This window comes from Ambystoma mexicanum, chromosome 1q (genome assembly GCF_040938575.1).
Source record: "Ambystoma mexicanum isolate Mex_15411 chromosome 1q, UKY_AmexF1_1, whole genome shotgun sequence".
In the NCBI taxonomy this organism is placed as follows: domain Eukaryota; kingdom Metazoa; phylum Chordata; class Amphibia; order Caudata; family Ambystomatidae; genus Ambystoma; species Ambystoma mexicanum.
The window spans coordinates 542,551,910-542,572,791 of record NC_090922.1 but is presented as its reverse complement, the minus strand read 5'-3'; the positions used below and the strand labels follow the sequence as shown (position 1 = coordinate 542,572,791).

The 20,882-nt window shown below is 48.8% G+C and overlaps 1 protein-coding gene across 1 annotated transcript; it reads right to left on the bottom strand.

Moving 5' to 3' along the window:
- Positions 1-590: 590 nt before the first annotated feature.
- CNFN (cornifelin) lies at positions 591-13,673 on the bottom strand. The gene is made up of 4 exons (XM_069640965.1): positions 13,631-13,673; positions 10,545-10,655; positions 3,986-4,122; positions 591-1,868 (listed from the first exon to the last, which is right to left on the bottom strand). The coding sequence occupies exons 1-4, from the start codon at positions 13,659-13,661 to the stop codon at positions 1,779-1,781; spliced, it is 369 nt and encodes a 122-aa protein (XP_069497066.1). The 5' UTR covers positions 13,662-13,673; the 3' UTR covers positions 591-1,778.
- Between the last annotated feature and the right edge of the window lie 7,209 nt (positions 13,674-20,882).

Genomic DNA, 20,882 nt, shown 5'->3' with positions numbered 1-20,882 from the left:
AAAGAAAGATGTAAAGAGACTTCCACCGGCTCTTTACACTACTCGTTTCCAATATGCAGGGAAAATGACAAAATTTGCATGGACGGGGCCTGTTTGCACGTAAGTGCAAATGTAAGCATTCCTCTGTGGGGAATTCACGTTATGGAGGAACATTAGGTGCGTTGTGTGTGTATGGGTACAGGAATGCATTGAGGCTCATATTGGAGTTCCCTATAATTCACCAGCGGGACGCGTTACTTTTACACTTTGATGTACACTGTGCCGGCCACCGACGTTTCCTCATTTGCACGACAGAGTACAAAAGGGGAGAGCAAAAAAGTATTGTATACACTTGTATGCCACCACGTTGCACTCCGCCGTGGAAATTGTGTAACACTACCAGCGATGCACGTATGGCAGGGAGCGTTCAGAGTGTAATCCATAGGAACTCCAAATGTGCAGCAGGGTGTGAATTGGAGATGATCTTGTACAAGATCCCCTTTATAGGGGTGTGGGGGGAATCCACGTTGGGTCATAAATACATGTTAAACTTTGATTGGATGTCTCTATGTATCAACGGTGATCATTTAAAAAAAAATAACGAGGTGGCATGATGTTGTACTGAGGTGAATACTGAAAAACATCCCTCACATTTTATTTACCCATCAGCCTGCAATAGATAAGCTTCCTTCACATCAAAGTCGCTGCTTTGTCTCCAGATACGTCTTTACATTCAGAGCACGTGTGTGGCCCGCATTCTACATCAGGTGACTCAAAATGCATTTAATTCATGAAACAGAGATCATATTATTCTCACGCGTGCAAAAACGGTTGCTAGACAATTCGGAACAGTCACTCACAAAACATGGCAAACAGTCTGCAGAAAGACGCAGTTGGTGCTGTGGGCATTGGTGCGCCTGGGTACTCTGTCAAAAGAGGACTGGCTTCTTTTTCATCGGCAACAGTGACGCCTGTAATTATAGCATGCATCAGATTTCTGCGCATTTAAGGGTCTTTTGGTCCACATGCTTGAACCCCCGGAATCCTCTTTTGTGACGACTTGATGGTGGATTTAATCATGCTGCTCCGCCTTTTCCGGCGCGGACAGTGTCAGTGCGGCGGATGAGTTTGTGAACTGTTGCGCATCAGGTTGCTCCGCCTCTTCCGGCGCAGACAGTGTCAGTGCGGAGGGCGAGTTTGTGAACTGTTGCGCATCAGGTTGCTCCGCCTCTTCCGGCGCAGACCGTGTCAGTGCGGAGGGCGAGTTTGGCAAATGTTGCGCATCAGGTTGCTCCGCCTCTTCCGGCGCAGACCGGGTCAGTGCGGAGGGCGAGTTTGTCAACTGTTGCGCATCAGGTTGCTCCGCCTCTTCCGCCGCGGACAGTGTCAGTGTGGAGGGCGAGTTTGTGAACTGTTGCGCATCAGGTTGCTCCGCCTCTTCCGGCGCAGACAGTGTCAGTGCGGAGGGCGAGTTTGTGAACTGTTGCGCATCAGGTTGCTCCGCCTCTTCCGGCGCAGACCGTGTCAGTGGGGAGGGCGAGTTTGTCAACTGTTGCGCATCAGGTTGCTCCGCCTCTTCCGGCGCGGACAGTGTCCATGCGGAGGACGAGTTTGTGAACTGTTGCGCATCAGGTTGCTCCGCCTCTTCCTGCGCAGACAGTGTCAGTGTTGATGAGGAGTTTGTCAACTGTTGCGCATTGTAGTAGTTCTGTAGATCAGAAAGGAGCATCAGGGACAGTCCGTGCGTCGAGAAAAAGTGAAAGAAGTTGCAGCATATATGAAGGTGGACTCCTCGGGCCTCAGAGCCTCCTCTTCAACTCCCTCGCCATCTGGCACAGGACACAATACCCGCATAGGCACTGGCACAGAAAATCGTTGCAGATGCTGCCCTATGAAAAAAAGAAGACAGTCTGCTTAGTGTATGCCCAGTTCTCTGGTGGAGAGGTCGTCATGGCATGTTCAGGGGGTTATGGCCATGATGGGGTAGTAGAGCAACGCACATGCAGCATCAGTTCTTTTTCCTCATTGCATTTGTGGCAAGGTGTGGGCAGGCACGTGTGTTAAAGGATGGGTATAGATTTGTTTGAGGATAGGTATTTGTGTTGGAGTAGGGGGGTGGATCAATTGAAAGTTCATTGAAAGTTTGAAAAATGTTTGGCAATGAAACCATTATTTCACCATCCAGGATGGTCATCATTGGGGAATGGATGGGCCAATGAGGTTGCACTGGATGGTTGTTTAGCCTGACGCACAGTGAGCCATAGGGCGTTGGGAATGGTAGGAGACGGGTGCACTTGATTGGTCAGTGGTACAGCAGCGCAATAGGTCAGTTGGTAGTTGGATGACTGGCCGAAGGAGCGATTGGATAGACCTGTGCTAGATGGAAATAATGTGTGTGAATCAGAATGTATGATGGAGGGGTGTAATGTGGGACTGAGTGACTCCGGGGTGCAATGGATGGGCGATAGGATGATTGGTTGCACGGGTTGTAGGTCATTGTGTGTGCGGTTGCGTGTCTGGAACAGGTGGTATAGGTTGGTGGTATTTAAATATGTGGATGGATTTTCATTGGGCATGTGGGTGGTGGGACAGCGGTGTGGGTGTTTACATTTTGATGGCTCGTAGGAGAGCACTGCTGAATTGGGGGGATTTTTGTTGGACTGATCAGTTGAGGTGGGGTTCAGTGAAAGGTGAAGGAGTAGGTGGGTGACCATACGGGTGGTTTATGGGGACCCATATAACAGGAGAACTGAAGGGGAAGGTAGGATTGGTGCCGAGGTGGAAGCTGAGGTGTAGTTTGATGGGGCTAGTAAGGGGCAGGTGAAGACTGCAGCGCTGGGAGTGGTGGATCAGGAAGGTAAAATCAGTAGGTGAAATGGAGGCAGAAAGAGAAGGGACACCATATTGATGAAAGTAGAAAGCAGAATACGAGGCAGGGATGGTACTGCTGTACAAGTTGGCAATCTGTGCAGCTGCAGCAGCACTAAACATCTTTGCTACACCACTCTGGTCATTCTCATCACAGACACTTGGTTGACAGGTTCTTCCACCCCCAGACTATCCAACCTAGTTCCTAACAACTAATCCCTTAGAACTGTGGAACTATGTAGCTGGTGGTGGGGGGCGTTTGTAGTGGGAAGGCATGTAGTGATGTCCTGTGAATGAGGGCTACCCCTCACCCACCACCAGCCACACAGCCACACAATCATCGGCATCCAAGCAGATGAGGCACTCCACTCATGCTACCCAATCAGCACCTGCTATCTCCCTCCTGGCCTTCTGACAGGCAATGCCACTTGCTTGCCTAGAGGGCCCCATGGGTTTACATGAAAGACCATGGCTGAAGTCTAATCAGGCTCCTGTAGTAGGCCAATTGGCACCATAGCTTCTGTCATCTCCAGGCCTGTCCTCGTTTCACAATATGCTTCCACGCTTGGTAGGTTTGGGTCATCGATTTTACAAGGGAAAACTTTGGTCTTCGTGTTTCCTGCTGCCAGATGCTGTCTCCACACTGCTGTAGGGTCTTAGCACGGCTCAAACCAAGCCCCAACTTCCAGCAGGATGCATACCTAGCCTGCTTCTTTTTCCCAAAGACTGAAAATAATCCCAGTGTTGTGGTTGGGTGAAATAGGTGTGGGCAGGAGTGAAAAAAATATGGGAGCTGAATTTGGGCCTGCGTAGGGATACGCACACCCACAATACCCCACATAAACCCAACCGAACCACTGCCTTCATTTACACCTAACTTTAGACCCATACTCCCCCCTCTCGCACACCCATCCCACATTCATAGCCAGCCTCTAACACATCCAGATCTCGCCTCATCCGCCTCCACACGCCTCCACCAATGTCCCCCATCTTCCTCTTCCCGTCTTGCTGTGCTTGACCCTCTCCTCAATGCATGAGGGCCTGGAGGCGGCACATGTTCAGCTCATGGGGGTAAGCAGCTCCTTAATCACACATTAGCTTAATGCCAGTGCCTCCAGCAAGGAGTAGTCATATTTACTTTGATATGCCAACGCTCCCTCATGGCGGTCCGCAAAGCAAGAAGGGTCCCAGGCAGCAGAGGAAGGCAGAAGCACTCGCCGAAGTCCTTAGAGACCTTGCACATCAGGTAACAGGGTATGAAGGTGCCACAGAGGCCTAGAAAGAGAGAAGAGGTCAGGGCAATGTCAAGTGGGAGCAGGGTAGTCAAAGGTGTTTTTGAGGCTCTGGACAAAAATGGTGGTTTGGTCGCCTGAAATACATTTGCAGTGGCCCACCCGCATGACCAACAGGAGGTGATTGTATGTGAGAATTCTCTCTTTATGTATGTAGCTGGGGGATGGGCATGGTAGAGCAAAACCTGGCTTTGTTCAGTTGTACATTCTATAAATGGTGAAGTCCTAAAAAAAGAAAACAAAGTGGGGTGGGGGGGCTCATTAACATACCAATTGAATGTGGTGTCACCAGAAATTATTATATCAAGGTGTACTCTGAAAAAAAGTGGGTAGAGTTTTGAAAAAAGTGGCAGACTCCGTCCACCAGTGTGTTTGTTTGTTTGTTTGTTTTATTATTTATAATGCGCAGATGTACCCAGGGGTATCAGGGCACAGCATTTACAAGAATATGCGAAGCTTAGTTACAAAATATAAAATGTACATATTGACAATGGGAATATATACAAAGCATAATGCGGGAAACAGGCATTATATACAGTATATACAAGAGTACAAAGTAGGCACACGTGGTTACAATGAGTGCGGATAGCATGAAGGGATAGCCTTGGCACTTAGCTATCTTGGTGGTCCTTCGATTTCAGCCAGGAAACTACCTTCGATCGGAAATTCAGCTAGGGCATGTCTACTCTAAGGTTGGGAGGCAAGGAGTTCCACAGTTTGGCTGCTTTTACCGGGAAGCTGTTACCCCCTATGGTGGCAAGTTTGAAGTTTGGGACAGAGAGGCAGTCTTTGTATGCAGTTCTGAGTGGTCTCGAGGAAGCTTGTCTATGGAATCTGTTAATCAAGTAGATCGGGGCGGTATTGTTAAGAGATTTGTAGGTAAGTGATGCCGTTTTTAGGAGAATTTTGTCTCTAGTGGAGAGCCAATTGTTCTGTTGGCTAAATCCTGAGATGTGCTCTCTTCTGGGGATGCCTAGGGCTGCTCTCAGGGCGTTATTCTGGAGGGTTTGTAGCATGCTAGTGGTAGCCTTGGAGGTTCCCAGGTAAAGGGCGTTACAATAATCAAGGCCGGATAGTATAAGGGCTCTAGCGAGTGTGAGGCAGCTGGTGTCTGACAGAAATGGTTTGGCTTCGCGGATTAATTTGCACGTGTATGCGATGAGGATGCAGGGAACTCAGTTGTCTTTTGAAGGAAAAGTTAGAAGCCCAGTGTTTTGACCTCCTGTCCAACTTTGATGTTGTTCCCATCTATCATGAAGGAGTTGTAGGCCGGGCCAAGTTTCTTTAAACTGGACATGGTACCCAGGACGCTAAGCTCCGTTTTCTCATCATTCAGGCATAGTCCGTGAGTGGCCATCCATGCCTGAATGATGATATACACCCTATTTAGCAAGGCCAAATCCTTTCCATAATCTCCAGAAAGCAGGAGGAGGATCTGGGCATCATCTGCGTAATTAGTGTAGGTGATACCGAGATGATCCAAATCATTGAAAAGGGGCTTGGTAAATATGTTGTACAGTGTGGGGGAGATGCAGGAGCCCTGTGAGACACCACAAGTGATGGGTATGGGGTCTGCTGCAGCAGTAGGAGAGAAGACCCTCATAGCTCTTCCGTTAAAGAATGAGGTGATCCAGGTAATGGCCTGGGGAGAGAAGTGTGCTGCTGTGTGGAGGTGTGAGCATAAAACAGAATGGTCGACCAAATCGAAAGCTGCAGATAGGTCAAGGAGGAGGAGTAAGGCAACTTGCCCCTTGTCCCTGAGTGTATCAATCTGGGCTTTCAGGTCAATGAGTGCAGTTTCAGTCCCGTGTTGAGGACGGCACCCTGATTGTCTGGATCGTAAGAGGTGGTGTTCTTCCAGGTGCTTCTGTATTTGTACATAGGCGACCTTGTCTAAGATTTTTAGTAGGAAGGGAACAGTCGTTATGGGTCGGTAATTTGTGGGTATGGCTGGGTCAAGAGTGTTATTTTTTAGTAATGGAAGTATCCAGGATTGTTTTAGATTGGTGGGGATGGAGCCAGTGGTGAAGGAGGCATTGATCAGTTTAGGGATGAAGGGGGAGAGGGCGCGGGCGGCATCTTTGATGAGCTGTGCTGGGCACAGATCTCCCTGGCAATTGGATGGTTTCAAGGACAGGATAATGTTTTCTACGTCAAGAGTGTTGACTTTAGAAAACTTGAAGCGGATGAGATCTGTGGTCGTGAGCTTGTCCTGAGTTTTGGATGGGAGAGTGTCTTTTAGGGCAGCTTTTTTGCTAGAAATTTTGCTTTGAATGGTCACGATCTTATTTGCCAAGGCTGTACCCTGTGCTGTACCCTCGACTTGAGCCTTGGCGTGCCTCACCTCAAACTCCCTCCTTTCCAGCCTGGTTGCCCCCCACCCCCACAGTTCCCATCATATCCCTAGGTACTGCCATTTGCCAGGCATTGCCACTGTGCGCTCTGTTCGTGTGTCAAGTATTGCTATCATAAACCGTGCACTACCATCATTTGATGATGTACTCACGTCACTTCTAGGCAGTGACATCATATTCCCAGCTACTTGCACAATATGCCAGGTATTACCATCATGTACCCAGGAAAACAAATTGCCAGGCATAGCCACACCTGGCTTTGGATAGGAACCCCGCAATAACCAATTGTTTGCCATAATGTGCCGGGCTACTCCTACCATATGTCAATTTATGCCATAAATCACCTAGAAAATCAGACCCATATTTTGCCAGGTGCTCACTTCATGTGTCAGATTTTTTTCATCCTATGTCCAGCTACTAATATTGTACGCTAATGCATCGATGTCTTAGGTGAGGGACAGGGGTGGACTGGCCTTTAGGGAACTTTGGAGATTTCCTGGTAGGCCTTTGGAGCCTGGGCCTCTTTAGTGTGGGAACCTATTTTATTTCCATAGGAAAAGGGTTGGGCTTGCTGAAAATGTGTAAAATGGGGCCACTTAGAACATTATTTCCAGGGCCTCCTTTGGTTCCCAATCCATCCCTGGTGAGGAGCGTGACGTCCCTACATTCCACCGTCAGGTGCACCACACTCATGGATCCCTCCAGGGAAGACCTTCAAAAGTGGCAACCTGCTCTACTTGGCTACCCTCAATGCTCGCTCTGCTGTCAAACACTCCTCTGACATCTGCCACTTCCCTGAGGACCTCGAACTGGATGTTCTCGCTCTCACCGAGACTTGGTTCTCGGGCAGCTCTGTAACAAGTTTTGACACTCTCCTCCCTGAGGGTTACAAGATCCTCTCCAATCCCAGGATTAACTAGCCTGGGCGTGGAGTGGCACTCATCCTCCCTAAGTGGGTCCCTGGTGCTATCATACCCACTCAGACCTATTCCTCTTTCGAATGCCTTGTCTGCAGACTTGGTGTCTCCATTGGCCTCTCACTTACTCTGACCACCATCTACAGGCCCCCTGGCCAGGTGTCCCACTTCACCTCTTCTCTTCTGACCTCCTCTTCCAAGCTTTTCTTCCTTTGAGACTTCAATATTCACCTTGATTCCCATGATGCAGCCTCAGTCTTTCCGCAACCTCTGTGATTCTCTTTCCCTCGGCATTCTTCCCTCTGGTCCGTCACACTCTGCCAGACACACCTTGGATGCCCTCATCTCCTCAGACCTCACCATTTCCAGCCCTCCTGGTACTCTTCCCTTCTGGTCTGATCATGTCCTCCTTTCCTCTCACCTGGACCTCCTTGGTCCCTCGGCTAAGCCTCCGCCTGCACTGCAAGCCTCCTTCTCCTTCACTCGGCCGATTAAGAGATTGTCAGCTGCTGCTTTTGCCACCACCTTCACCCCCCCTCCTACTCCTTCCACTGATTGTCCCTCTGACACAGCCCTCTCTGACCTTCAACTCTCCATTTCCAACACTCTTGACATCCTTGCCCCTGTCATGAGGATCCGCTTGAAGCCTGCTGCCAAGTGAACTCTTTGTACGATTTCGGCCTAGCTGCTCTGAAACGCAAGTGCATAGTAGCTGAGCGTAAATGGCAGGCCTCGAGCACATCCTCTGGCAAACTGGCTTGCTGTCTGCTCCAAAGGCAATACAGACTCGCCATCTGCTCGAAGAAGAGGGTCTATATCCAAGCCTGCATCTCTGCGGCTACTAACAACACGGCTGAATCTGCTAGGAACTCGCCAAACCTTTTGCAGTCTCCATTTCTCCTCTGCCTTCCCTGGCAATCTGCACCTCTCTGGCCTCCCACTTCATCTCCAAAACTCAGAACATCCTCTCCTCACTCACCTCTACTCCACATCCTTCTCCCTCCCCCTCTTTCTCACCTCCCTTGGCATCTTCCTCTTTCCTCCCCTTCTATTCGCCTCCTTCTCTCCCATAACACCTGATGAGGTTTCTAGACAAGTTCGCTCTATGAAAGTCTCATCCAAACAGGTGCTCCCCTGCTCCTCCAGAACTATCAAGGACAATATTGTCTCCCTTGCTCCAGCCTTGGCAGAGTTCTGCGATCACTCCTATAGTTACCAATAGGAACCAATAATAATAATAGTAACCAATGGGAAGTTTTTTGATAAAGTGTGATGCAAATTGTGCATTTTAAAGAATATTTAATCTGCAACACTGGTCAAAACTACTAGCCGCAGAGTGAAGTAACTCATCAAACTGGCTCACTGGGCAAACAAGTGGGCCACTTTGACCAAAAGAAACTGGCCCACACCAGCATTTTGTGTTTTTGGTTCGGCCATGGGTCTATTGCCCTATAGGCCAGTCCGAGCCTGGCTGTTCTGCATTTGTGGTGGGGGTGCACAAATCTCACGCTGGCAGAACTGGGGCCGGCACTGGAGCAGAGTCACGGATTAACTGAGAGGGGGCCCATAATGGAAAACATTGTGTTAATTATATGTAAATCAAGATGTCTGCTTCACTGTGTTCCAAAAAAAATAAAAATAAAATACTAAAAAACTTTCCCATCACGGTTTTTAACACAAAAATAGTGCCTTGAATTCTGTGGTTTAATAAAAGAACTATATATTGTGCTTGCTCTCAACCTAACATCTATGAATTGGGGATTATGGGATACATCTAATCTTTAAACGTAGGTTGGTGTTAAGTGATGTCCCCATATGGTAGCTATTGGTAACCTCGACAAGCCAGGCAGCATCACCCAACAAACCCCCCAAACTGTCCGTAGACATCAATCTGGATTGTTGTGGCTTAGTTCTGTTCTGAAGGTCTCCTTTCAATGCGACAAAAATAATCACATTCACAGTGACTATTTAGTGGAACAGGGTCCATTTGGCTGATGTCCACCATTCATAAGTGTGCCTGACCTGGCACTGGCTAACATAGGCACCTTTACATATTGCAATAAGAATCCGGCAAGCAAGCACGCAGGAACTGCTGGCTCGGCCCTACCCATGAAATCCATGGCTCTTCCACCTCTACTCCTTACACCGGGCACTATAAGAACCACACGGTTTTGTTTGTTTACATTACTTGGGGGGATGCCCATTTCTTCACGTGTCCAGCGTGGCCTCTCCCGCGGAGGCCTATCTCACGCTCAGTCTTCAGTACTTCATCAACTGGTTCTGGCGTATTCTAAACTCAAGGCAAGTGTAGGTGTGTGCGCGCGCGTGTGCGTGCGCGCGCGAGCTGCTAGTCAGCCATGAACTAACCGGGTGCAGTGTTACTGCAGGCCGCAGTCAGACAAGGCCATTGATATATCGCAGGGGTTTAGGTTTTGGGTAAATAGGATATAAGTGTGAGTTTTAATGTTTTAATGTTGAATCGTTATGTGTGTCGTAGGTTGTTCCTTTAGAATTCGTTTTTAAAATGTAGTAATGCAGTGATATATTTATGATTGGTGTGATCAATTTTGAAACTGATTTTGTAACTATGAGAGGGTAAAAATCATGTGCCATTTATGTGTTGTGGTAATATGGTGATATATTATTAATTTGTAGTATGTGAAACGTTTGTAATAAGCTAAATCACATTAGAGAAAATAAATAAACCAGGCCATCAATGCGTTTTGGGGTGTGTCATTTCATACAAGTATCAACCTTCGTATCTCCTATTACATACACTTCTTAATCCTCACAATTATAGCAAGTTTCTGTGCTAATTTGGAACGTTAAATGATTCAACTTTTAAACTCTCAAGTGTTCACAAACTACCCAACAATTCCCAAAGTAGGCGTTACTGTGCGATTGGCGTTATGGTCATATGTGCAGTCACGTGGACACGTGTTTTTGCATGTGTTTCTGTGTGAATGCGTGCTCTGAAGCTCGAGTGCAAGCACATGCATGCAGATGCACGTGTGGGGGGTTGTATGTCTGCATAGGTGCATCCACCTCTGTAGGGGGTTCTGAGTCAATGCTTGTGTGGCTGTCTCAGTGCCCGTGTGTGCCGAAGCCTGGCAGAGTGGGCGCGAGATACTTACAGATGCCCATGTCGTCCATGCAGTCCATCACCTCTGTGTTCCACGTGCTGCTCTGACTGGTGTAGCCCGAGCTCTGAGGCTGGCTGCTGATTGGATGGCTCATGTCGGGTTCTAGAAAGAATACAAAGCAGCAGATCGTGAATTACACTCAATGTACCGTCTCACACACAGGGATGCCATGGCACAGTTACGTTCCAATCCGAGCGGGTGCCCTACACAAACTCCCTTGTTTTGACCCCGGCTATAGACACTCTCTAGCGCACAGTGATGCACGCCCTCTCCTCCTCGCTCTCTTGATGGGTCTTAACATCTGAGCGGACGGCCCTATGCTGCCACCCACCAACCTAGAGATGCCCAACAGAGCTCACACACTGCCATGGTCAGTGATGTGGCAGATTCCTTTGACTGGGGTGGTCCAATTGGGGCACTGACTTATGCAGGGGTGGCATGAAATTCTCTCTCTCTCTCTCTCTCTCTCTCTCTCTCTCCTCCCCCCCCCCCCCCATTGGCCCATGCAAGGCATTGGGAGGAAGGCAGCCCACAGAAGCCATCTGCGAGTTTTGGGTGAATTTCATATTTTTTTTTTTACAAGTCTGTAGATGTTCTTCAAGGTTCCAATGGTTTTTACGTCAATGCTCTCCAACAAAATAGTTCATGATCGTTCCAAATGTACCTTCAAAAAAGGGCGTTTGGGGAACTTTGTCCCCATATTCTGTCACATAATCTTGCCTTTTCAATAGGATTCTGGGTAATATGGCCACAGGTACAAACATGCGGCAGTTCTCTGGTGTTATGCTTGCTCGCTCGGTTTCTAGGAGCAATTTCCAACATGGAACAACAATTATTTACAGACCAATGATTGCCTTTCTTCATTCTCTCAAGGTTCTCTAGGAACTGCCGCTCCAAGTCCCAGCATGCACCTTTGCCCCTGGTATTCCCTTTCTCATTGGCTTGTGAGCTTCTGCGCAGCACGGGATGTCAGCCTTGACAAGGCTTTACCGAGCCCCCAGCTTCTCCGAGGGAAGCCGGGGCTGGGGGGGCAGGGGGATCCCCTCTGCTCTATGCTCCTCTCCCCAGCCATCATTGGCGCGTTTGCAGGGTAAATTTGCTCAGCTTGTTTCTTTTCTTCTGGCCTGAAAGGGACACCACGGGAATGAATGGGCCATGGCTAACACTGCGGTGGGGGCATCACTGTTAAAGGCAGGGCTTTTGGGCACACTATTGTTTTCCAAATGTGCATCCTATGCTTTCATAGAAAAAAAATGAATTTCCAAATTCAAATATGCTGCTTAAACTGGCATTCACTCGTTTTCTTTGAAATGTGCATCTTTTTTTCAGACTAGCACACAAACGCCCTGTAATGTTTGTGCTCCTCCCTTTGTCTTTTATCAGAGGTTGTATGTATAAAGAAATATGTTATATGCTTGTCAAACTGCTTAGTCACAAATGGATGCTTCTGTTGTGCTGACAGCAGTTATTAGGAAAGTAAACTGTGGGTTCATGGGTTCCAACTTTTGATTGTCACTAGAGGGGCAGCCACCCCCCACCTCTGCCCTGAATATAAGCAAGTGACAGCCCAACCCCTCCCCTGGCCAAACACAATTTATAGCACTTTTTTAAAATAAGGAATTGTATAATGTCATATGATTAACAACTCGTTTTAAATATATTACATCTCAGCAATGGTCTCTCAACCTGCTGAGCTACCCTGGTAGCCTCCTACTGTAGAGCCTGTCTATGGATCCCTTAATGTACTAAACTTCACTCCAATATCAACAGTATTTAGGGTGCACCGCTGCCATGGAAGCGATTTAAAGTGGAATTGATGTACAGTGTGGCGTTTGGAAAGAAGCAGCATAAAAGAAATTGCACAATTTTTAAACTATTATTTTGAACATTTCCTTTGAGCGCAGTTCAACTGCCAGACCTCCCACTCGGAACTCCGCCCGCACCCGGCCCTTGTGGCATCCCTTATGAAGTTACCGCGACAACCTGCGGCCGTCTATGCATAGGCATCCCTAATGTCTTTCGGGGCCCAATCGATGCTTTGCACCTAGAACGGCGGGAGGAGGGGGTTCGGTGGTGGTGGCTTTATTCAACAGGGGGCAAGCCAAGCAACTCCTTTATCACGCGCCTGACTGACGTTATGGAGTTTGTACTTCTTTCCTAACATGTCAGTGACATCAATGGTTCTTTTGCAAGATTTAAAATCTTTCAGACCATCCAAAAGTAAGGACGGGGCGGGAAAGAGACAGGGGGGCAATGTCTGTGTAGAGACCTGCAGATCACAAAACCCCAGGAACAACTCAGCCTTTTATCTTTCTGGATAACCTAACATGGCTACCATTGCAATACTAATGTGTTGCTCATATAGTGCTTAAGCCTACGCGCTTAATTACATACATACAATATCCCCAACCGAAGTGGATAAGCATTTATACCTCAGAAGGATGAAAGGCTGAGTTGGCCTTGCCGGAATTTGCAGCTGTAGCCTGCAGATCACACATACATTGCAGCAGCGAGCGCTCAATCCGCTGAGCTACCTTACCAGCAATACATAATACAACTCCTATTAAGCCAGCGCATGCAGGCAGTTATGGTTGCGACGCGCACTACTAAAATGATTACTGCTATTAATTATTAGTATCATAATCTATACAGTATTCGTTTACATTGCCGTTATAACATTTGTGTTGTAGTGAAAAAAAAACAGGAAAGGGGGCGTGTAGAAACAAAGAAGATTAAAAGAAAAAGGAGGTTTGAAGAGATAAAGGGGGGGCCGAGGGCCGGCCTCTAGGGGAGCGGCGCTGCCCCCGTTTACTGCCTCTACCGTGTCCACTGGTTTTCTCCAGTGGGGCCGGTGTTGAGTGCGTTGTTTCCGTTGGGGGGCGCTGGCTGCCTGTCCCTGTGCTCGGCGCCGTTGGGTGTTGCCTTTTCTCTGGAACGGGCTGGGGGTGTTGTGGGGTGGCGGGTGCCTGCTCTCGTGGGACGGGTCACCGACCTACTGTGAAGCAGACCATGCTCTGAGGTGCCACTATTTATACGCCCCCGCCCACCTGCCCCCCCACCCCCCTCACCACACACACCGTCTTCTCTCCTTTCAGGAATTCCCTTCATGCAGTCCGACTGCTGGCGAGGCAGGGGGCGGGGGGCAGGGCTGCACACCCTGGCCAGGGGCAGGGCGGCACACCCTGGCCAGGGGCAGGGCGGCACACCCTGGGCAGGGGCAGGGCAGTTACTACTATATGGAGTGCCCAGGCGAAACACTCGAACGCGTCCCTGTACTGCAAATCCTTCGCATTTTGAAATAATTACAATGTAATGAAAAGCTGGTTTTATTAATTTACAATTAAAGTAAGTACATGTAATAAGTAGCCACAGCTGAGAAGACAACATTGCAAAAATACATCACATTTCATAATTGTAATATTTATAAATGAATGCACTAGAGCGCGCTCCACTACCGACGTTGCTTCGCTGTCGCAAAAGTGTTTATTGCTTCTGCAGAATGCACCTTTTCCTAATGTTGCTCTCACCTGTAAATGTTACTACAGTCAGCAGCCCCCATTCAGCCATGAACGATTGCACATATGCTTTCATCACATGTAATCCATGGCGTGTTATGCCATTGCGATAAATCCTGCACACTGTTGTCATGTATTTGCATGGTCCTCTGTCCCTCTGGTGGATCTGAAAGAGTGTGTGAGGGTGTTAGGTTAGGGCAGTGGTCTTCACACTTTTTTGGCCTGGGCCCCCCCTGAGCAAAATTTGGGCAGGCCGGCCCCCCCAAAAAATGCCAAATGGACAGTATGTATTCGCTGGGCTCCCTCATCCCACTCCTACCCAGTCCCTGAACTCTCCCCACCCCATCACACATCCTGGGCTCTCCCCATCCTGCTCTCACCACTATCCCATGGTTCCCACCCATCCTGCTCCCACCACAGTCCCTGGGCTCCCCCCACCAGGTTCCCAACACAGTCCGAGGGCCAGTGGCAGCTGGTGATTTTTTTAAGTGGAGGGACATAACTATTTCCCCTAAAAATGCCATCGCGACCTAGTGCAGTGAGGTGGCCCGAACCAATCAAGGGAGGTTTGGGGAGGGGGGGGGTTTCCCCCATGATAAAAAAAAAATAATGGGTTAAAATGTTGCATTGTAGAGCATACTTTCAAAAATAAAAAGTGGTAAATAGCCAAACAGTTTGCAGTTGGTGCTGGGGGGCCCAGGGGCAGGCATGACATTTTTTACTGGACATCCATTATATGTCCAGTAAAAAGATACCATCCCTATCCCCTGGGCCTAACACAATCAACATGATTATGTGTGTATGCAAGGTGCTGCCAAAATCAGCCCGACTGAGAGACCGACAGACCGACAGACAGACACACACACACACACACACACACACAAACACACACACACACCCCTCTGTCCGCATGTGCGAGGATGTGCAGGAGCTCCCCCTCGCATATACAGACATGCAGTGCCCCAGCCACCATTTCCAATGAACTATGCAATGCTGGCGATGCAAAACGCCCCAGCCTTGCATGGCTCAGTAAGCATGTGCGGCTGGGGCACTGAACTGAACTGTCAAAGAGAAATAGTGTTTCCCTTTGACAGTTCAGCCAGCCCAGGAGCACTCCCTCAGCTGGAAAAAGCAGCTGAAGGAGTGATCCCTGTTTCACTGGGCTGGCTCCTTAGCTCCTCCATAATGGGTGAGGGGGCAACAGGGTTGGCGCAGCCTCGCCATTATGGATGAGCCACCAGGCTCGGACTGGCCTATAGGGCAATAGGGCAATTCCTGTACCAAAAATGCAAAATGCTAGCGTGGGCCAGTCAAAATGGGCCACCTTTTTGGGCAATGTGGGCCAGTTTGATTAATTACTTCACTATGCAGTTAGTAATTTTGACCATTGTTGCTGAATAAATATTTTGACTATTGTTGCTGAATAAATATTCTTTCATTTTAACACAAAGTACCCCCTTGGGTACTATTGAAACAGACTGTGACTAAAGGAAGGAATTTCCATTTACAACTGCAGGCCACTTTTTCATTGGTGCCTGAGACAGTTTCATGCTTCAGCCCGACCATGTGAGCTGCCCCTGCCCATTTCCTCCAATCTAAATAAATAAATATATTTTTTTTTTACATTTCATGCTGGGCTCTCACGGCCCCCTAGGGATGCACCCTTGAGGGTGAGGGGTAGTTGAGGGGGGTCAGGAAGCTGAAAGGTAGATTTGCTGTTTTGTTCATGTGTGCGGCTCACGCTATGGTGCACTGGTCGGAAGGGTGGGGAATTTAAGTTGGGTGTACGTAGAGGCGTAGCGTTGTTCAAGTGTGAGCGACCCGATCTCTGGCATGCTGTGTGCGGGCGGTGTAGTTTGTGTGCGTACAAGAGCGTAGGAAATTGACAGTGCTAGTGTGGATATTAGCGAAGTGTGTAGTAAGTGGTTTGAAGCATACACCAAGATTCAGGGGCACCGACTTCTGGGTTTCCCGGGGGTGCCGGCAACCAGAACAAAAAGTCCCATATAAGTATGGGGGCGGGCCACACCACCCGCGTACTCGGCTCCCTTGCCAAGATTGCTGGGATGATTCCATGGCTATCTCAGTGCATGGTCGGACTGATCCATAAAATTGTCTTGGGCACCAATGAAAAAGTTTCCCACAGTTGCTATTCATTCCTTTTGTGACACTGTTTGAATAGTAAGCAAGGGGAAGTTGTTTGATAAAGTGTGATGCATTTTAAAGAATATGTATTCAGCAACACAGGTCAAAACTATTAGCCACAGAGTGAATTAACTCATGAAACTGTACCAAATTGGCCCAAAATGTGGCCCACTTTGACCAAAAAAACGGGCCCACGCCAGCATTTTGTGTTTTTCGTTTGGCCATGAGCATATTGCCCTATAGGCCAGTCCGAGCCTCAGTCAGTGTATTGTATTTGGTTATTTATATAGCGCTATTTTCCCATTTGTGTGGCCTCAATGCACTTTCTTTCTTGTAGGAATGCCCTCAGTGACTGTAGTCAATGTGGTGAAAAATTATAAAGGGATTTTAGTTTAGTGTGCTAAAAAGTCAGGCCTTCATGGTTTTCCTAAAGGTTAAGTGCTCCTACACTGTGTGGAGTCCCTTTGGGTGGGAGTTACGTATCTTCGCAACAGTATTAATGAAAGCTGAGCCCTGTATCTCATTTTGGCGTATCACACGGTTTCTTGAAGCACACTGTTGCTGGATCCCTGCATTTCCCTTGGTAAGGGGTGATCTCTCCTTGTATGAAGTCAGCTCTGTGGCCCTGAAGGACTCTCTTGGCATTGCATAGTGATTGGAGGGTGATCCTTTTTTTTCCCACAGGTGGACAGTTGGGTGATCATACAGCTGGCGTGATGTAGTTCCTTCTCCCGAGTCCGGGAGGACGTCTTTGCGCTGTGTTGTGGAGGGGTTCAAGCTTTTTAGTGCTGCAGTGCGGCATGCCAATGTGTATACTATTTGCACAGTTCAGTTGATTCTAGACCAGGGTTGTCAAAATCTAGGCCTCGAAGGCCGGAATCCTGGCAGGTTTTCAGGATGTCACTCATTGTTATTCATGTGCAAATATTAAAATATTTTCATACATCTATAATCATTGTATGCAAATTTAAACCATGAATAGTAATGGGGGGTATCCTGAAAATCTGGCATGTTTCCTGCCCTCGAGGCCTGGAGTTGGACAGCCCTGTTCTAGACTGTAATAAACATATGATGGCAATTGATGTGTTTGGGAAGGTGAGGAAGGGTGTGATCCGTCTGATCAAGTGTACAAGATAGAAACATCATTACAAGTGCATTTGTGGTTCCAAAGTAAATCCACTGCCCGTACGAATCCCAAGATTCTTGATCACCTCGGAGACTTCTGGGCCAGAACCTATTTCTGAAAACCAGGGACATGATGAAGAGCTATCATGATTTCCATCTTGTGCAGTTGTGGTGTAAGGTTGTTATAAGCCACCCTAGTGCTCACTTGTGGGAGGCCATTGGGGGAGGGAACTGCCTGTGTCCTTGTTTGCGGTCATTTTGGACATATTCTGTCTGCCATCTGTGTAGTTGCAGCAGGTGATTCCATGCCTTTTTGGAGACTGTCATGAGCAGGGCCATGTATAGGTTGAAGAGCAGGGGCTTGACCTTTGCATTACACCACAAGTCTTGCTGCAGGAGCTTGAAGTGAAAGTGGGTACCCAGTTGGTTTCTATTCTGTCTGCCAGGAAGGATGTCACCCATTGTAGTGCATTTCTGCACGGTCCAGTTTCTTCCAGCCTCTGATTAGTAATATGTGGGTAATGGACTGAGATGTCTAGGAGTATGAAGGCCAAGGTGGTGATGTTGGCCTCTAAATTAATTTGAAGATCTCCCTCGATTTAAAGAAACGCTGATTCCATCCCTTTCATGGGTCTCCCTACCTCTCCCATTAATGGAGGCACCTGTTGGTAGGTAATCTTGGCATCCTTCCTTTCCTCCAGGGTCCTCATTATTGTCTATCAGAATGGCGCTATCATGGCCCAGGGTTCTCAGCCCAATCTCCTCCTTCTCTTCTTGATAGGCGTCTCGTGTCTCTCACTAACTTCCACCTCCCCTCTCCTGCCTCCCCTCCACCTGTCATCCCTCTGGCTCCTCTGCCATCTCTGTCGGGTTGACCACAATCCTGTGCCCCTCCACGGAAGACCTTCAAAAGTGGCAACCTGCTCCACTTAGGTCCCCTCAATGCTTGCTCTGCCATCAAACACTGCTCTGACATTTGCCACCTCCTAGAGGACCTTCAACTGGATGTTCTCGCTCTCAACGAGACTTGGTTCACGGACAGCTCTGTCACGAGTTTTGACACTCTCCTCCCTGAGGGTTACAAGATGATCTCCAATCCAAGGATTAACTGCCTGGGGGGGGGGGGTGGCCCTCATCTTTCATCTTCCCTGAGTGGGTTCCTGATACTATCATACCCACTCAGACCTATTCCTCTTTCGAATGCTTTGTCTGCAGACTTGGTGTCCCCCTGGCCTCTCTCTGATTCTGGTCACCATCTACAGGCCCCATGACCAGGTCTCCCACTTACTCTGTGAATGGGCTGACCACACCTCTTCTTTTCTGACCTCCTCTTCCAAGCTTCTCATCGTTTGAGACTTCAATATTCACCTCGATTCCCATTATGCAGGCTCTGGGTCTTTCTGCGGTTCCACGTCTTAATATTGCTGTAAAATGGCCATGAATACAAAATATTGCGGCAAACATGCTATGGTTTTGCCACCACAATCATGTAAAGGATGCAGGGACACCCCCGCAACCCCCCAAACCATTATACCATTTAACGGGAGCGGGGGACACCTTTACCGGGTCAAACCACAGCATTTTTGCCACGATTTTTTTTACCCAGTACCCTTTCTGCAACCTCTGTGATTCTCTTTCCCTCTCCATTCTTCCCCCTGGTCCAACGCACTCTGCCAGACACACCTTGGATGCTCTCGTCTCCTCAGACCTCACCATTTCCAACCCTCTTGTTACTTCTTTCTCCTGTTCTGATCATGTCCACCTTTCCTCTCATCTGGACCTCCTTGGTCCCTCGGCTAAAGCCTGCGCCCGCACTGCAAGCCTCCTCCTCCTTCACTCGTCCGAAGAAGAGCGTGTCAGTTGCTGTTTTTGCTGCCACCCTCACTCCCCTCCTACTCCTTTCACTGATTCTCCCTCTGATCTGACATAGCCCTCTCTAACCTTCTGCCTCAAGCACATGCTCTGACAAACTTGTCTGCCGTCTGCTCCAAAGGCAATACTGACTTGTCATCTGCTGGAAGAGGGCTTACATCCAAGCCTGCATCTCTGCGGCTTAACAACAAGGCTCAACTTTTCCAAATATGCTAGGAACTCACCCACCCTATTGCAGTTTCCACTTCTCCTCTGCCTTCCCTGGCACTCTGCACTTCTCTGGCCCCCCACTTAATCTCCAAAACTCAGAACATCCTCTCCTCACTCACCTCTACTCCACATCCTTCTCCCCCCCTCTTTCTCACCTCCCTTGGCAATCCTCTCTCCTCCCTTTCTATTCTCCTCCTTCTCTCCCATAACACCTGATGAGGTTTCTAGACAAGTTCGCTCTATGAAAGTCTCATCCAAACAGGTGCTCCCCTGCTCCTCCAGAACTATCAAGGACAATATTGTCTCCCTTGCTCCAGCCATGGCTGATTTCTGCAATCGCTCCTTTGCCACTGGATCCTTCCCCGCACTCCTCAAGCACTCCCTCGTGCACCCTCTCCTCAAAAAACCTTCTGCTGATACCTCCTGTCCTACAAACTACCGCCCCATCTCTACTACCCCCTTCTTGGGCAAACTCTTGGAGAAGCTGGCCATCTCCCAGCTTGTCCACTGCACTGAATCTGTTGGCTGCCTCCACGACCACCAATCTGGCTTTAGAGCTTCCAGAGGCGCTGAAACTGCTCTCCTGAACACCTGTGAAGATTTGCTCACTAATCTCGATACCAGCCCTTCTGCTCTCATCCTTCTTGATCCCTCCTCCACCTTTGACATGGTCAAGCACGCCACCCTGATAAAGCGGCTCTGTGACACCCTTGGCATCATGGACCTGGCTCTGGACTGGTTGACCTCCTTCCTCTCTGACCGACTTCCCTAGGTTCAACTGGTCCCTTTCCTGTCCACCATCTCACTCTCCATCCACCTGTGGTGTCCCTCTATTCTCTCGCCCTGGCTCTTCAATATCTACCTGTCCCCTCTAGCCCACCTGATCTCCACCTTCTCTCCTAATTTTCAGTGTTACACTAATGGCATGCAGCTCTTTTTCAAGATACCCTCCTCTACCTCCTCTTCTTCCTCTCTCATTCCTGACTGCTTGTCTGCCATTCAGGTATGGTGCACTACCAATGATCTCTGCCTTAATGCCAGTAAGATAGAGATCCTTCTCATTGGGACCCCTGCTCCCTCTTTCGCCCACACTCTGCCACCCTTCCATGGGCCTCCTCCATTCACCCTTGTGTGCAGCAAAAAAACCTTGGCGTCATAGTTGACTCCTCCCTCTCCTTCTCTTCTCAAATAATGGACCTGGCCAGCTAAGTTCCGGAAGCTCCTCAATGCCTTCCTTTTCTCGTCGTCCTTCTCCCTCCCCAGCTAATGTCCGCTCTGCCTGCTACTGGTGGCCTGGTTCACTCAGTCATATAGGGCCCCAGATCCCCCGTGCCCAATATACCTTTGCACTTGTTCTCCCAGGACCCCCCCACCCCAGCCCAACCTGCATCCTGCACTTGCTCTCACAGACCCCATGCTTGCATCGGGCTGACTGGCTTGCACCCTTGGAGCCATAGCAGCC

Bases quoted from the DNA above. Each gene is read 5' to 3' on its own strand.
- CNFN (XM_069640965.1), bottom strand. From the start codon at position 13,661: ATGAAGGGAATTCCTGAAAGGAGAGAAGACG. The intron at 10,656-13,630 runs GTGTGTGTGGTG...TATTCTTTCTAG, and splicing joins TCCTGAAAGGAGAGAAGACG to AACCCGACATGAGCCATCCA. The intron at 4,123-10,544 runs GTAAGTATCTCG...CTCTCTTTCTAG, and splicing joins CATGGACGACATGGGCATCT to GCCTCTGTGGCACCTTCATA.